The 17,249-nt window shown below is 46.4% G+C and overlaps 1 protein-coding gene across 1 annotated transcript in view; it reads left to right on the top strand.

Moving 5' to 3' along the window:
- Nucleotides 1–17,249, top strand: part of DYNC1H1 (dynein cytoplasmic 1 heavy chain 1) — a 2,031,190-nt gene that overhangs the window by 304,072 nt on the left and 1,709,869 nt on the right. The window contains exon 28 of the mRNA XM_069637760.1: nt 9,218–9,318. Within this exon, the coding sequence (XP_069493861.1) occupies nt 9,218–9,318 (101 nt within the window). The remainder of the gene's footprint in view (nt 1–9,217; nt 9,319–17,249) is intronic.

Here is a 17,249-nt window from a genome sequence, read left to right as displayed (position 1 = left end):
ATCACGTCAGATGCTTGGGCATTGGAAACAGTTGCCCAAGGTTACTGCCTGCCTTTCCTACGTATACCTCAGAGTCATCCACCGGGGATCAGCTTTCAGAAAGCTCCAGATCCGCTCCTCTTGCAGGAAATTTTGGACCTGCTAGAGAAAGGTGCCATAGAACCGGTACCTGTAGCGGAGAGGAACAAGGGCTGGTACTCCCCTTACTTTCTCATTCCAAAGAAAGACGGAGGACTGAGACCCATCTTGGACTTGCGAGAGTTGAACAGATTCCTCAGAAAAGACAAATTCAAGATGGTCACTCTTTCTCAGATCCTCCAGGCCCTTCAGTTCCAGGACTGGTTGGTATCTCTGGACCTTCAGGACGCTTATTTCCATGTGCCTATCCATCTCAAACACAGGAAATACCTGAGGTTCACAATTGGCAACTCTCACTATCAATTTCGAGTGCTGCCATTTGGGCTGACCTCCGCCCCGAGGGTCTTCACGAAGTTAATGTCGGTAGTGGCTGCAAGTCTAAGGAGGGAAGGTATTCACGTCTACCCCTACCTGGACGATTGGTTGATCAGGGCTGTTTCTTCGGAACAAGCTCAGATCCAGCTAAATCATGTGTGCCACTTCCTTCACAGACTGGGCTTCTCCCTCAATTTAAAGAAGTCACAAATGATACCATCGCAGAGACTCCAGTTCATAGGAGCGATCCTGGACACTTCCCTGGGAAAAGCCTCGCCACCAGAGGTGAGGGCTCAAGATATTCTACAGATGGTCACCAAGTTTCAACATGCCCAACGTCTCCCAGCCTTCGACTTTTTGAGGTTGCTAGGCCTCATGGCTTCCTGCATTTTCCTAGTGCCAGAGGCTCGCTTGAGAATGAGATCCCTCCAGTGGGCACTGAGGACTCAGTGGTCACAATTCTCAGGGAGAATGACAGATCCTCTTCAAGTTCCCGACAGAGTAGCTCGAGACCTTCAGTGGTGGGCCTGTCAGGAGAACATTCTGAAAGGAGAGCAGTTTTGGCAACCCTGGCCGGAGATAACAGTAGTCACGGATGCCTCACTCACGGGGTGGGGAGCCCACGCCAACGACTTGACCATCAGCGGTCGTTGGTCTCCATCGGAGTCCAGACTACATATCAACCTGTTAGAGCTGAGAGCCATCAGACTTGCGCTGAAGGCGTTCCTGCCAGCTGTACAAGGGAAGAACGTCCTGATAATGACGGATAACACGGTGGCCATGCATTACCTCAACAAAAGAGGAGGCGTAGGATCACTGCCCCTGTGCAGAGAGGCGATGCAGCTCTGGTTTTGGGCAATCCAAGAAGGAATCTCTCTATCAGCAGTTCACCTAGCCGGAGAGAAGAACTTGACAGCGGACGCTCTGAGCAGGCAGGGCACAGTCTCCCACGACTGGGAACTAGCTCAGGAAGTCCTTCAAGAGATCTGCGCCCTTTGGGGAACCCCTCAGGTAGATCTGTTCGCCACCAGCCTAAACAGGAAATGCGACCTGTTCTGCTCAAGGGAATTTCCCCCTAGAGGAGCTCTGGGAGACGCGTTCATAGTGGACTGGGAGTTTCCGCTTCTGTACGCGTTCCCACCGGTCCCTGTCATTCCTCAAATGATCAGGAGGTTGAGAAGATTCCGGAGAACCATGATCTTAATTGCCCCGGATTGGGCCAGGAGAACGTGGTACCCGGACCTTCTAGACTTGTCCATCTGCCCTCCAATTCGACTTCCACTCAGAGAGAACCTACTCTCACAGAAGGGAGGTCAGGTTCTCCATCCAGACATCAAAACCCTCAACCTTCACGCTTGGCTTCTGAAAGGCTGAGGTACAAGGATTGGGACCTCCCTGATGATGATATGGAGGTGTTGCTTTCGGCAAGGAGGCCAGCAACAAAGTCTTTATACCGCTGCCGTTGGAACAGATTTTGCAGCTGGTGTAGAGAACAGAATATCGACCCTTTTTCATGTGGTACACCAATGGTTTTGTCCTTCCTACTATATTTGGCAAATTCAGGCCTTTAAGTTGGCACCATTAAGGGCTATCTCGCAGCGCTATCCATCTTTAAGCGTACTGCGGAAGAACCATCCTATTTCAAATTACCCTTGGTAATACAGTTTCTAAAGGGGTTAACCAATGTTTATCCCCCAAGACCATTCCAAGTTCCCCTATGGGATTTAAACTTAGTACTAACTTTCCTGATGGGCACACCTTTCGAACCTCTCCATTCTTGTTCGTTAAGATTCCTTACCCTTAAAACTGTTTTTTTAATAGCACTTACATCTGCTAGAAGGGTGAGCGAATTACAAGCTCTTTCTTGTAAACCCCCTCACACAATATTTCACAAAGACAAAGTTGTCCTGCAAGTGAAGCCTAATTTCCTCCCAAAGGTGGTTTCTGAATTCCATATCACTCAGAAGATTACCCTACCATCTTTCTATCCTCCTCCTCACCCGGGGAAAGAGGAAGAGAGGTTACACAGGCTAGACCCTAGGTGGGCTTTAAGTTTTTACATCAGTAGACTAGCCAGGATAAAACAGGCAGACCAGCTGTTTGTAGGTTACGCAGGTCACAAGCTGGGGTTACCAATAACTAAGCAGACCATTTCCAGATGGATCATTCTAGCCATTCTGGAATGTTATAAACTTGCAGGGAAAGAGCCCCCTCAAAACCTTAGGGCTCATTCGACCAGAGGTATTGCAGCTTCTTCGGCCCTCAAAAGAGGTGTGTCGGTTAAAGACATCTGTGCGGCCGCTACATGGTCGTCTGTCCATACCTTTACACGTTTTTACAATTTGGATTCCTCCTCCAGTCAAGAGACTAGGTTTGGAAGGGCTGTACTGCATTCTATTCATCAATAGAAGACAGCGTGAAGTCAGTACTCCCTCCTCCAATAATAGAATACTGCTATGGGAGCCTATCTAAGATGAGGAATACGTCGGAGGACACAATCCCTTCAAAGAACAAGTTACTTCTTACCTTGTAACGTTCTTTCGACGGGATGTTCCTCCGACGTATTCCTCATCGACCCTCCCATCCATCCCCGCAGTTCTACTTCCCTTGTTGTTGCAGCAGCTTACGCTCCTTCAGGGTGATTAGTTTAGTCCAGAAAGTATTATTGTGGGCTACAAAACGGAACTGAGCAACGGACGCTGCGCGCGGCCTTTATAGGCAGGGTGACGTCGACGTCGACACGGCGGCTGTCGAGGGACATCGACTCGGAGGACGTCGACGCGCAGCGCCCTCAATTTTCCGAGGCCAGCAGAGCTGGAAGGAGATATCTAAGATGAGGAATACGTCGGAGGAACATCCCGTCGAAAGAACGTTACAAGGTAAGAAGTAACTTGTTCATCTCACCGTTATCCTTATACGTTTGCTATGCTCTTATACATTTATCACTCCATTATGAATTTGCTTTGGTGTTTACCTCATTGCTTCTATGGGGTGTCCATTATTCACGTCTCCATTTCTGAAATGTTTCCCTCGATTCCAATTGTATCGCAATGTTTCTGCATGGGAAATGCGATTAAAAACTATGCTTTAACTGTTGAAAGTTAATGGCTGTGTGAAGATATTTGGCATCAGCTTTTTAATATTGCACGATCACTATCAAATACTCAAGCGGTCCCGTTTGCTTACCGTTGTTTTAAGGTGATTTCCGTGCTTCTCCGTGTGCTGGTCTGCTTCCGTTTCTTCTGTTACCCTGCTTGTTATCGTGCTTCCATTGGTTTCATTTTCATGACCGTGTTGTGTCACGTGTCTCCAACGTTTGCGAGGGTAACAGAAGAAACGGAAGCGGACCAGCACACGTAGAAGCACGGAAATCGCCTTAAAACAACAGTAAGCAAACGGGACCGCTCGAGTATTTGATAGTGATCGTGCAATAATAAAAAGCTGATGCCAAATATCTGCACACAGCCATTAACTTTCAACAGTTAAAGCATAGTTTTTATCGCATTTCCCATGCAGAAACATTGCGATACAATTGGAATCGAGGGAAACATTTCAGAAATGGTGACGTGAATAATGGACACCCCATAGAAGCAATGAGGTAAAAACCAGAGCAAATTCATAATGGAGTGATAAATGTATAAGAGCATAGCAAACGTATAAGGATAACGGTGAGATAGGAAGGTTTACTGAAGAAATGAGACATTTTTTGTAACTATGTCAGTTTAAAAACCTAATGTCAAATGAATCTAGGACAAATACCAAGTTGTTTTGAACTATTTGCCTGGCAACAGTTCTAACTACAGAGCGTTTTTAAAGTAAATACAATAGTGACGCAGGCTTTTCTTTTTCAGACCCACTATAACACAGACGCAACAGAACACGTGTTACAGTGATTTCCGACGCATAGAAGAATCTACCTAATTAAATACCCATATAAGGATAAAATACTTACAGCAATCCAACATTTAATTCAAAAAGGAATAAGGATAAACAACGAAGCAAAGTTAACAAATTCGAAGCACGACAAATTGCAAAATAATCCTCCTGAAGAACTGTCAGACAAACAGACGGGGAAACACGTGTCGAGGATATCAAGCAGATGCTCGGGACATATTCTATTTGAGGACATCAAGGGAATAATCCAATCCTAAAGCTAACATTTAGGATTCAATTACTTTAAAAACAAAGACAAATATAAAGAAAGAAGACGCGAACAATTAGCACACAATAAACTGTAAGACAATCATTACAGTGATAAATTCTGTGCACAACTGCAAGAGAATTATTGCAGCAACTGACAATATGAATGTTAAACAATAAAGGCACCATTTCAAAGAACACAGCACTGTTTTCTCATTTTTCTTGGTAAAACACTTATTAATTTATTACACCGTCATTTAGAAAACCTTCACTAGAAGGAGGCAACTTAATATCATACACAAATACACTTCAGTACCAAACCAATACGTTTCTAAGTAAATTAGGCTCCCCTGAAATGGGAGCAAAATGGCATTTCAGTCACTTTAAATAGGAGGACAAAGGTACAAGTTAATAGATCACAAATACTCTTAGGCAGTGCAAATAGTTTTAGTTCACTAGAGGACTCAATTCAGTTCAATAGGCCTAGGCCAAAGCCAATGGGCTAGTGTCTTGGATAGGAAAGAGCAGTTCTTGTAGTAAACTGTAAAGTCTTTGCCAAAGTTCTCAGAAGTGGGTCACAAGCTGATTAGGCCTGCAAGTTGGGGAAAGTTCCACGTACTTTCACTGCAAGAGGTAAGTTCTCTCAATCGGGTTGGCACAGTACCTTAGTATGAAGAAAGAGATGCAGCTGAAGTTGTTAATTGTTGGCAGTTCCCGCAGGTCTCGCTGTTCCTGAGCCTCAGTCGTGGGGACAAGAGGGAGGACGTCGGTGGACTCCTGCACAGGGACGAGTCAAACAAGCTGGCAAAATGGAAGATCTCCGGTTTGAGTAGCTGTCATCAAGCACACAAGCTGGTGTCCTTCCCACTGGTTAATCCTAACCAGCTACAAGAATGGTATCCAGGTGGCTTACGAGTTGATTGGTCCCACCAACTCAAAGGAAGAAGTCGTCCTTGAAGGGTCTCTGTCGAGATGAACTTGGCAATTCGGACCTGCAGCAGGGCTTCACCGGGCAAACCAACGGTCCAGGAGTTGCAACAACCGTCCTCTTCCAGCTCTTCTTCAGTTCTTTCGTTCCAGTGGTCGACTCTGCTTTCCAGTCCAAGAGACTTGCCCTTTAAACAGTTTTCTCCCTTTCATTCCAGCCTAGCTGCCACTCACTCAGCAGGGTGGCTATCCTTGCCGGATAGTCAGCCAGCCAATCACGCCAGAGTGCATTTGGGTCTCCTAGGAGACTAAGCAAAGGGAGTTTCGGGCACCTCCCTCACTTCCTGCTCACCACAGACACTCCGACGCCAGAGACAGTCTTCCCGCCAAAGGCATAGAAACAAAGGGACCAATCCTAGTTTGGCGCGCAGAGACAAACACTAGAAGGACCTTTCCAAAAAGAAATGGCGAAAAAAGAAGCCCCAGGACCTGTTTAAACAAAGGGGTTTAAGGCGCCATCTTGAAAAACATGTCTCCCACGATTTTTAGCTACCGGTGTTCGCCGCCGGGAAAAACCATGGTAGTTCGTTGTAAAACCACTGCCATCAGCCATTTCAATAGCAAAGGGTAACATTTGACTGCTACATGAGTTTCTAGACCCAGGGGATACTAGGTAACCCCTCCAGCACTCTATAGGAAGATGGGGTGCACTGGGTCTAGGAATTTAAAGACTAGTAAAGTCAATTTAACTTTACATTCTCTGGGAAACAGTAGTTTATCCCAGATAAGGTATTTAAACCTTTGGGAAGTCTAAAAAGACATCCCTGTGTCACTGCACTGAGGGTGCTGTGTAACACACATGAAAAGATGCCTATGGAGTTATCTTAAAACTCCACAATCAAAGAACACAAGAGTAAAACGCACATCAAAATACACGAAAGAGTGGGGAAAAAGGCTCACTCTTTCCAGGTAAAAAAAATCAAGTCCTCAAAATCCAGCAAAGTTGCTGGGGGTCTCTAAGGTGAAGGGAATTAGTACATTTATGAGAATTCTCCCTAACAGGCGCCAGGACCAAAGCTACCAAATGGACCAGAAAGCAAATGGACCAGATTCTGCCACTGGGCAGACTCCAAGGGAATCGACCCCTTGGCGTGCACTTTGGAAGACGTGCTCTCCTTTTTGGTGCACCTCGCTCATTCAGGTTGCAGGTGGACACCTGCCGTACATACCTTGCAGCCATTGGGGCTTACAAGAACACGGAGGAGGGCATTTTCTCCTCCAACCCTATCGTCAAGAAACATCTGACGGTTCTCACTAAGCTCTACCCGCCCGTCAAGAGACCTCACCCGCTGTGGGACCTTAACATAGTCTTGGGCGCACTGGCTCACATACTATTCGAGTCAATTGCGTCCGTGGGCATCAGGCTGGTCACCATCAAGACGGTCTTACTAATCGGCTTTACCTCGGCTCGTGGAGTCAGCGAGACCCAGGCGCTGGTCGCCTCAGAGCCATATACCACCTTTCACAAAGACAAGGTAGTCTTGTGGATGCATCTGGCGTTTCTGCCCAAGGTTCCGTCTGCTTTCCACTTGAAAGAGGAAATGGTCCTTCCTACGTTTTTCCCCAATCCCAAGGACGAAGTACAGAGAGTGCTGCACTGCCTGGATGTCAGGTGTGCCCTGAAATTCTACTTGGACAGGAACAAGGGCTTCTGCAAATCAGACGCCCTGTTTGTCACTTTCGGAGGCTCAAGACCAGACAATCAGGCCTCTAAGGCTTACATATCCCGCTGGATTGTCTCTGCCATCAAGGAAGCGTACGAGGGCCAGCACAAGCAGCATCCGGCCAACATGCACGCCCACGCGGTCAGAGGCAAAGCATCAGCCATCTCTTTCCAGCGGCATGTCCCCTGGCAGGTCATAAGCAGGGTGGCCACATGGGCCACCCCTTTGGCTTTTTACAAGCACTACTGTTTGGACGCCGCCTCTAGATCAGACGCTGCCTTCGGACAGGCGGTTCTTAGGAACCTGTTGCTTATTGAGGTTCTCCTCTCCACCCTGGGGTTACATTCAGTTGTAATCCCCCATGCAGTATGAAGGAATGGGGACCGAACGTAAGAGTAATTATAAGTTACTCACCTTTCCTCCATACGTCCAACCATCCTCCGGCCTAATAAACCTGGTGTCATTAGGCAATGTTAATCTATTGTCGACGCAGGAAGAAGGTGTTTTCTGGTGAAAAAGGTTCTGTCTCCCGTCCCTTCGAAGGGACGACCCTGCAGTATGGAGGAAAGGTACTAAGAGTACGTTAGTCACTACGGTGAGTAACTTATCATTTACATGAGTAAGTAGGAAAAATGGCTACTAACTAACCCCCCAGTTGTTGACCATAAGATGGGGTATACTGGACCTACATCGGAATGACAGGTAAGTCAAGTAAATTTCACTTTACTCTTGGGAACAGTAGTTCACCCAAGAGAAGGCATTTAAACCTTAGGAGAAAGCCAAATGACTTCTCTGTGACACTGAAGGGGCTGTGGGTCACCATACAAATTTAGATGCCTATGGAGTTTGTCAGACTTTAAAAACAAAGAATACAGAATCCAAATCAGATCAAAAATACATGAGGGAGTGAGAAAAAGGTTTCACACACTCCAGGATAAAAATTCCTAAAGTCCAGAAAGAGCTCTAAGGTTGAAAGGAATTCGTACAGAAATGAGACTTCTCCCTAACTCCCTGGTGGAGGCAACCTAATGTTCACAAAATGTAAATGGAGGGAAGAGCTTATCAATTTGTTAATAAAGCTGGACAGCTGAAAAGCATGCTCAACAAAGGGCTTTCCTTTGCACCCACCAGCACGCTGAACTATATGGACGCCCATGTGGAGCTTTTCAAGTATACCCGTCAATTGAAACAACCTTCTAGTGCCAAACCTCCAGTGAGTGAAACCACCATCGAGGAATTAAATCACACCCATCTTCTCCTAACCCCAGATGAGAATGACAACACTAGCAACATCTCCAAACTTGAACTGATGAAACAGCTAGATATAGAAGAACAGCACATTACTGCTAAAGAAGTCCAAATTCATCTAACTTGGTGCTACGATACAATGTTTAAAACCGGTTTCAATGCAATCCATATGTAATCATCCATGCTATATGCCTACCGAACTGTAACAATTCACAATCACTACATTTGTATCACTCACAACCAATGTACACCTGGTTCACACCACTCTGTATACACACATCCTTGTACACCATAGCTGTAAATGTGCCTATTGAAATCTCACCAACGACGCAACAATGTTTTATTCTCACCCAAACTATATAAGGTCACTGTCCAAAACACTGCACTGGTCACCTCCTGGGTGTTTATTTCCCTAAACTGCATATGCATCACACCTTGTTCTGTCACCACAGCCTTGAAAAAGACCCATGTTGGGTCGAAACACGTGTCTGCTGAGTGTATTAATAAATGACCAACAAATATAAAGGGACAAGACTGCTCCAATACTTTGGAAAATCTGTATAAATCATACAAAGAGTTATTATTTCATTGAACCAGTGCCGGGTGATACTGTGTCTTCAACCCGACTTCTGTAAAACCTTCACAACTCTTTGTAATTTCAATATTGAAAGTCTTTGTCAATTCCTAAATCCTAACCGTTGAAACTATTTTGTTTTCCAAAATAGGTCCTGCTGGTACTGGGAAAACTGAATCTGTGAAGGCTCTTGGACATCAGCTTGGGCGATTTGTTTTAGTTTTCAACTGTGATGAAACCTTTGATTTTCAGGTAACTTCTCTCTTGTAATTATCTTCTGGTGGAAGTTTGGAAGCTATTTATTTGTTTGCTTGTTAGGCGCTTCTACAAAAAGGGTGTACTGTTTCAAAGCACCCACAGGGCAGGCAGGCAGGTAGGGAGGGAGGGTGGTAAGTACAATTACAACACAATATTTCGGAGCAGAGGGGGAAGAGGGAGGGGGGGACAAACCTACTATGCCTTGTGAGAATTCAGAAAGTGCAAGTGTTGAAAGTAAGAGGGGGTAAGTGCTGGGGAGTCTGAGCCTCTGGGTGGGCCATGGACGAGTGCTTGAGCTATACGGACTGGGCTGCAAGAGGTGTAAGTGTGAGTGTAAGTGTGAGTCTCCAGGGCGGAGGGTATTCAGTTGCAAAGTGTTGTGGAAAGACAGGAGCTGGGAAGAATTGGTGTGGGAGGTCAAGGCCCCGACGGTGCATAAGGGACAAGGACACCGATTCAGCAACTGTGAGATTGGCAGAGGAGAAAAGGGGGTGGGGCGGGAGGAGGAGGAAAAGAGGAAATTAGCTTCCGGAATTTGAGAAGATTGTGCTCAAGGTGCAGAGGAAGGGGGAGGCTATTTCAAAGAAGGAAGCCCACCAGAGGAAAGTGAGTGACCCCCCCACCCCCCCGCCCTCTGCTTAGCAAAATGATTGACACACAAGGAGTTGGTGCCAGAGGAGCAAAGTGGTCTATGGGCAGAGTATTTAGAGAAAGATAAAGTTACCCGTGCAGCAACCGGGAGCCAGTGAAGACTTGTTATTGCAGTAGAGATGCAGTACCTGGGCTTAAGGCCAAGGATAAGTCCTGCTGCCCTTTTCTGGATAAGCTGCAGGGGTCGCAGAGTGAAAGAAGGAAGGTTCAGGAGGAGGCTGTTAAGTAGTCTGCTCTAGAGAGAGCAAGGGCTTTAGTCACATTGAGCCTCTGAGGGGAAGTGACAATAGATAGAATTCCGTTGAGGAGGAAGAGCTGATGGACTTCTTGGCAATGTCATGGGTATGAGGGAGGGAGGGAGGGAGGAAGGAAGGAAAGGGAGGAGTCGAAGGTGACTCAGAGGTTTCTGGCTTCAGTTGAAGGCGCAGGGGGGGGAGCCCAAGGAAGAAGGCCAGAGTGAAGGGAAGGAGGGAGCAGGGGTTCCAATGGGAAGGATCTCACTTTTACAAGCGTTGAGGCAGAGATCATTGGCGGCACACCAGGACTGGATGGCAGATAGGCAGTCAGAGATAATGGAGGGTGCAAGAGGGTCAGCAGGGAGTCTGAAGAAGAGCTGTGTGTCTGCCCAACACTGGAAGTTGGAGGTGAAAGAGGAGATGAGGCATGTAAGCAGAGCAAGGTAGATGTTGAAGAGCCAGGGGGAGAGCATGGAGCCCTGAGGGACACCACAGGTGGAGATGGAAGGAGAGGTGAAGGGGCCCAGGATGACTTGGGAAGAGCGGTTAGTGAGGAAAGAGGATCGCCAATCCAATGCCCGTTCTGATATACCAAGTGTATCGTGGAGCCTTTGCATGAGGATGCAATGGTTAACTGTGGTAAATGCAGAGGAGAGATCGAGAAGGATAAGCACAGCTGGGGAGTCAAGAGATGTGAGCAGTTTTTCACAGGTGTTCAGAAGAACAGTTTCCGTACCTCTGGATGCTCGGAGTCCAGATTGATGGTCGTGGAGGCATCCAACAAGTTCAGTGTAAGTTAGGTTGGGGCAAAGCCAGCTTGTTATGGAGAGTTCATTTTAATGCTAAATTCCCCCCCACCTTAGAGACCCCCAGCTCTTTTGCTGGATTTAGGACTTCTTAATTTTAACTCCTGAGTGAGTGGGACCTTTTTCTCACTCTGTGCTTTTTACCTGATTTGGATTGTGTGTTTTCACTGTTTTTGCAGTCTGTCAAACTCCATAGTCCTCTGCATTTTGTATGGTGACACACCTCACCTTCAATGCAGTGTCACTGATAAAACCTTTAGATTTCTCTTAAGGTTTAATCACCCTTTCTTGCTTGAACTACAGTTCCCAAGAATAGTAAAGTGAAATTGGCTTTACTTACCTTTTCTCTTTGTAGATCCTGCATGCTCCATCATATGTGGAGTGCTGGGGGGTTACTTAGTAGCCCCTTATCCAACCTTCACATGAAACATTTTTGTTACCCTCACTACTTTAAATGGCTGGCGGCAGTGGTTTAATTTGCCTACCATTGTGCTTTTCTACCGCAGGCTGAACCCTCAGCTGCAGTACAGCACCCATGGGTGACCATTTTGTCAAAATGGCACCTGTCCTTTTTTTCCCCATTTTCAGTTTGTGAAGTCTTTCTTGGGTTTTACTCTGTGCGTTGACACAGGTTTGAGCCCTTTGTTTGTCTTGCCTCTGGCAGGCTTCAGCCCTTGAAGCCTCCCCCTGGCTCGAGTGTGTCTGGAAGGACAGGATGTGAGGGAGGGTCCCAAAACTCCCCTGTCCTGATTGTCTGGCTTGTTGTCCTTTTAGGACAGCCTCTCTGCTGTGTGATTGACAGCCTAGGCTGTGCATGAATGGAAGAAACCTGCTTAAAAGGCGTGGGCTTTGGGACTACAGGCAAAGTCGACCACTGGGAGTAACACCTGACGAAGAAACTGTGAACGTAGGTTGCTGCAACCTCCTGGATCTTTGAATTGCTCGGTGAAGCCCTGCTGCTGTGCTCAACTTCTTTTTCACCTCAACAGAGAAGCTACGGACGGAACGACTTCGCCCCTTGGGTTAGTGGGACCAACTAACCCCGAGACTATCTCCACTGGACCACCATCCCGACTTGCTGTGCCTCTCGATTGCTTTGAAAGTCCAATGCCAGGGGTTGAGTGTCCGTAGTCAAGTGTAGCGTCTGCCACCGAATGAATCTGGCTAGAAGCTCAGGAGACTCCTAAGGACCATGCAGAAGCAGGACCTCCAGCTCCAGAGTCCCCTCACCGGAGTGCAGGAACGAGAGAGCAAAGAATCCACCCGCTGTCCAAGATCTGCAACGGGGCTGTTTGCTAAGCGATGAAACCGCGAAGTGCCGTTTGAAACTGAAAAGAGCCCGTAGCTGCAGTCGACCTCCCAAGTACCACCGCAGGAGCCCTTCAGACATCCTACCTCTTGTCCCTAGGACTGAGGCTCAGGGACAAGGGTCTGCACCACTGTAGCAAGACAGAATACAGCTGGACCACTCTTCTTCAAACCTGAGGTACTATTTAGGCTTTGGATACGTATCTTATTGACTTTTAGCCATGCTCTTCCCATTTTGGAATTGCATTGGTTTACCTTATTTAGAGTTCATGTAAAACTTTTTCTCACAGGCTTAACAGCGTGTTACCCTGCAAGTGATTTTACTAAAGACTCTAACTTTGCAAGACTTTGATCTAAGAAGTGCATCAGATACATAGACTGTGTCCCAAATGACTTTGGCTGTCCTGGCTCCCTGAAGACTCTTTTAAAATCCATTTCCTTTGATACTGTTTGTCCCACATAGGTGGTAGCTTTTATACTGTTACTGCTGGGGAAAGGCTTCTCTAGATATCATTGGAAGATTTAGTTGTCCTCACATATACTGAGAAACCGTCTAACCTTTGTCCTTCCCTAACCTTTCCTTTCTGCAACCTCAATCTGCAAAGTACACTATATAAATGCCATTACTGTCCTTGTGATTGAAATCCCCTCCGGGTGTAGGAATTGTAAGAAGCATATCCCAAGATTATCCACGAACTTGTTTTGATTCTGGAAGGTAATTTTTTTTTATTTTTTTTTTATTTAAAACTGTTTATTGATTTTACATAAATAACACAAAAGAGATAAACATTGCAACTTAAAACATCCCTTCCCCCTCCTCCTTCCCTCCCCTTGGATCGGATGAAGTCATATTGTCCCGGGTTCCCATTATGCGTTGAAAATATCTGAAACTTTAATGTTGTGGGGGCACCATTGTTCCATAAAGTCTGACTGGAGATATTGTAGGGTCCCTTCCCACTCTTTTGCAAACTTGTCTCCAGTTCCTTGGATTTTGTGGGTGATTTTCTCCATTGTTATTGTAGCCAAGTAAACGTCATTGGGGTATTCCTATTTTTCCAATTTTGTGCTATGGTGGTCCATGCTGCTATTAGTAGTCCCGTAAAGCTTCTCCATTGTGATGTGCGATATTGTCTTGCTGTGTCATCTCTGATTCCGCAGAGCCACACCTCCTCCCCCATCAACCCCACATCTGGGAAAATTTTGCCCATTTCGTTTTTCACTTCTTCCCAGAATGGTTGTATACCCCTACAGTCCCACCGTATGTGTCTCCACGTTCCCACTTCATCGCATCCTCTCCAGCATAGGTTAGGTGTGTAGGTTAGGTGTGTTTGGGTACATCGAGTGGAGCTTCTCTGGGGTATAATGCCACTGTGTCATGATCTTGACCCACATCTCCCTGGTTTGTGCCGATCTGGTCATTATGGGGATCTGTTTCCATAGGTCTGCCCATTGACTGTCCGATGGTTCATTCCCCAGTGTTCTGCCCCATTTTTATTCTGTATGCCCATTTGATGTTTTCCCCCTGTGAGTTTATGTATTTGTATAGAGTTGAAACCCACTTTTTTCCCCTGTGTTGGAGATGATGTGTCTCGAACCCTGTGAGATCCCTGGTTGCTGCCTCTGTGATCATCTGGGAGTTCAGCCAATGTTTTAGCTGCTCATATCTATCTGTCCCTTCTGGGTATATTCTTGCCAGTAAAGCAAGATTCAAGGGATATGATTTCTTTATCTGCGAACATCTCCCCAATTTTAGTGATACCCACCTTCTCCCAACTATTGTATGCCCCTTGTTCCATCCCTGGTGGAAATAGTGGATTTCTACAGATGGGTGTAAAGGGTCCTATTGCTGTGGACATTATGCCTTTTTTTGTTTGGGCATCCCATGCTTCTAGCGTGGATTTCATAATTTCACTTATTCCTAGGTTCACATGTCTGTGCTGCCTCTGTTTCCAGAGGAGTTCTACCAGTGGGGTCCTCGCGACTGCTCTGTCTTGTTTGACCCATATCTGCTGTGGGTTCTCCCCCACCCACTCCCTCAGGACTCTCAGCTGTGCTGCCTGATAGAATTTTTTGAAATGGGGGAGTGCCAACCCTCCTTCACTGGTTGGGGCAGTAAGGACCATCCTGGCTGTTCTAGGCATTTTCCCCTTCCATACAAAGGACAAAACCAGTTTTGTTAATGATTTAAAGAACGAGTCTGGGACACCCACCGGGAGAGCCTGAAAATAATACAGTACCCTTGGGAGGACGGTCATCTTGACGGCTTGTATTCTACCCCACCAGGAAATCTGTAGTGGGTTCCATCTGCCTAGCTCCTTTCGGATGTTTGAGAAGCGGTGGGTAGTTTTCCCCATAGAATTGCTCTATTTTTTGAGGTACAATTATCCCCAGATATTTTATACCTTTCAGTACAATCTTAAGGTCCAGAAATTTTGCTTCCCTCTCTATATTCGCTCTGTCCCCTGCCAGGATTAGTATCTCTGATTTTTTTTCTATTTATTTTTAGGCCCGAAATGGCCCCATAATTTTCTAGTTCTCTCACTGCAGCTGATAACGTGGATTCTGGGTCCTGTAGGGTTATTAACATGTCGTCCACGTATGCGATCACTTTGTGTTGTTGACCTGCCATTTCTATCCCTTTTATGTGCACTGATTCCCGTATTTTAATTAGGAGGGGTTCTAAAAACAGAGCGTACAGCAGAGGTGAAAGGGGGCATCCCTGCTTCGTTCCTCTCGTTATCCTCAACGTGTTCGTAACCTCGCCATTAATGACTATTCTACTGGATGGGGAATTGTAGTTCGCTCTGATGCTCGCAATATACTGTTCCCCAAACCCCATGCGCTCCAATATTTTGAACAGAATTGACCACTCCACCCTATCAAAAGCCTTTTTGGCGTCTACCGACAGCAATATCGCTGGGGTGTGATTTATACCTATTTTTTCCACTAAATGGGCTAGCCTCCTTGTGTTGTCATGAGTTTGTCTGCCCGGAATAAAGCCTGATTGATCTTCACTTATCAGTTTAGGGAGAAGCGGGTATAGGCTCGTTGCTAGGATCTTCGTATAGATTTTTGCATCTAGATTAATTAGGGAGATTGGCCTATATGATGCTGGGTTTTTAGGATCTTTACCTTGTTTGTGAAATAGCAGTACCTTCGCTTCATTCATAGTGGGGGTCAGATTACCGCTGTCCTTAAAGGAGTTTAGGAGCCTCGTTAGGATCGGGGTCAATATGTCTGCATATTTTTTATAGAATGGGGCCGTAAACCCATCTGGGCCTGGGGCTTTGTTACTTGGGAGTCCTTTTATGGTTTTTCTGACTTCCTCCTCACTGATAGGTGTCTCTAGTGACTGCTTGTCCTCTTCTGATATTTTCGGGAGGTTTATGGCTTCTAAGTATGAATCTTGGGCGTTTGTGTCAGGGAATTCAGTGGAGTAGAGAGTTTGGTAGTAGTGCCTCAATGATTCCCCCATGTCTTGTGTGCATGTTTGGGGGGTCTCCATTGGTGTCATATATGGCTTTAATCGTTGTTTCCTTCTGTTTATCCCTCAGTTGTCTCGCCAGGAGCCGGTCTGCTTTGTTTGCTCTAATATAATATCTTTGCTTCAGATAGAGTAGGTTCTTCTCTGCGCCCTTCGTGCGGAGCATCTCTAGTTGGCCCTGTGTATGTTTCAGTGATTTTTTTAAAGCCTTTGTGGGGTGTGTCAGAAGTTTCTCTTGGATATCTTCGATTGTTTTTTCCAGCTCTTTTTCCCACCGAAACCTTTGTTTGTCTCTTGTGATTTTCAACGCAATAATTTTCCCCCTCAACACTGCTTTAAACGCATCCCAGACTGCTTGCAGCGCTACCTCCCCAGTGTCACTTTGTATAAAGTATTCCTCTATGATTTCCCTTATGGACTCCCCTGTGATTGGGTCCTGGATCAGCTCCTGCGGTAGTTTCCACCTCAATAGCTCATTCTTCCTCCCTGGGAGAGTCACCTCCAGCCATAGCGGGGCATGGTCCGGGAGGGCTATTGTGCCCTTATCCAGCCCCTGGATTTTTCCCAGTAGTCCCACTGAGACTCAGTTGTAGTCCATTCTTGACATGCTGTTGTGGACATGTGAGAAGTAGGTGTACCCCCTCTGTTCACCCTTCAGTTCCCTCCAAACATCATTCAGGGCCATTTGATCCATTTGCTGTCTCAGACGTTTTGATGGTGCCCCTTGGCCATGCGCGTTCCCCGTACTCCTATCTATATGTGGATTCCATGCCATATTGAAATCTCCCCCCATGATCACTTCCCCTTTAGCATAGTTTTCCAGTTTCGATAGAACATCCCTAAGAAAGCCGTCCTGTCCTTGATTGGGCGCATATATTGAGGCGAGTGTAATGTGAAGACCTTCAATTACTACATTGACGAAGGCAAACCTCCCTTCTTTATCCATGCTTGTATCTAGTAGTTTAGTGTCCATTCCTTCTCTTACTGCAATCAGTGCCCCTGCTTTTTTCTCCGTTGTCGTTGCCTGAGCCCATATTTTGTAGCCTTTTATCCGCATTTTCTGCTTATCCCTCGTTCTGATATGGGTCTCCTGGAGAAGTAGTATGTCCGCCTTCTCCCTTTTAAACTGCTTTTCCAGTTTAGCCCTTTTTGTTGGGTGATTCATGCCCCTTATATTGTATGTCACTATGCGTAACATCCCCATTGTGTCATATTTGTTTGTCCTCGCCTCGGGTCCCCTTCTATTCTTGTTTAATTTCTTTCATTCCTCCGATCCCGTCCCCGCCCTTGAACTTCCCCGCCCCCCCCCCCCCCCCCAACATTGAACTTTAAACCAACCAAACTGTCCCCCGAGTTGGGTGAGGGTTCCTATTGACGCTAGAGCGTTGCGCCCATCGCTCCCTGCCCTCCTTACCCTCGGGGGGGTATGATATGGGGAGT

This window comes from Ambystoma mexicanum, chromosome 14, assembly GCF_040938575.1.
Source record: "Ambystoma mexicanum isolate Mex_15411 chromosome 14, UKY_AmexF1_1, whole genome shotgun sequence".
NCBI lineage: Eukaryota > Metazoa > Chordata > Amphibia > Caudata > Ambystomatidae > Ambystoma > Ambystoma mexicanum.
Note: the sequence above shows the minus strand (reverse complement) of the source record. Positions and strands in the feature narration are given on the sequence as shown.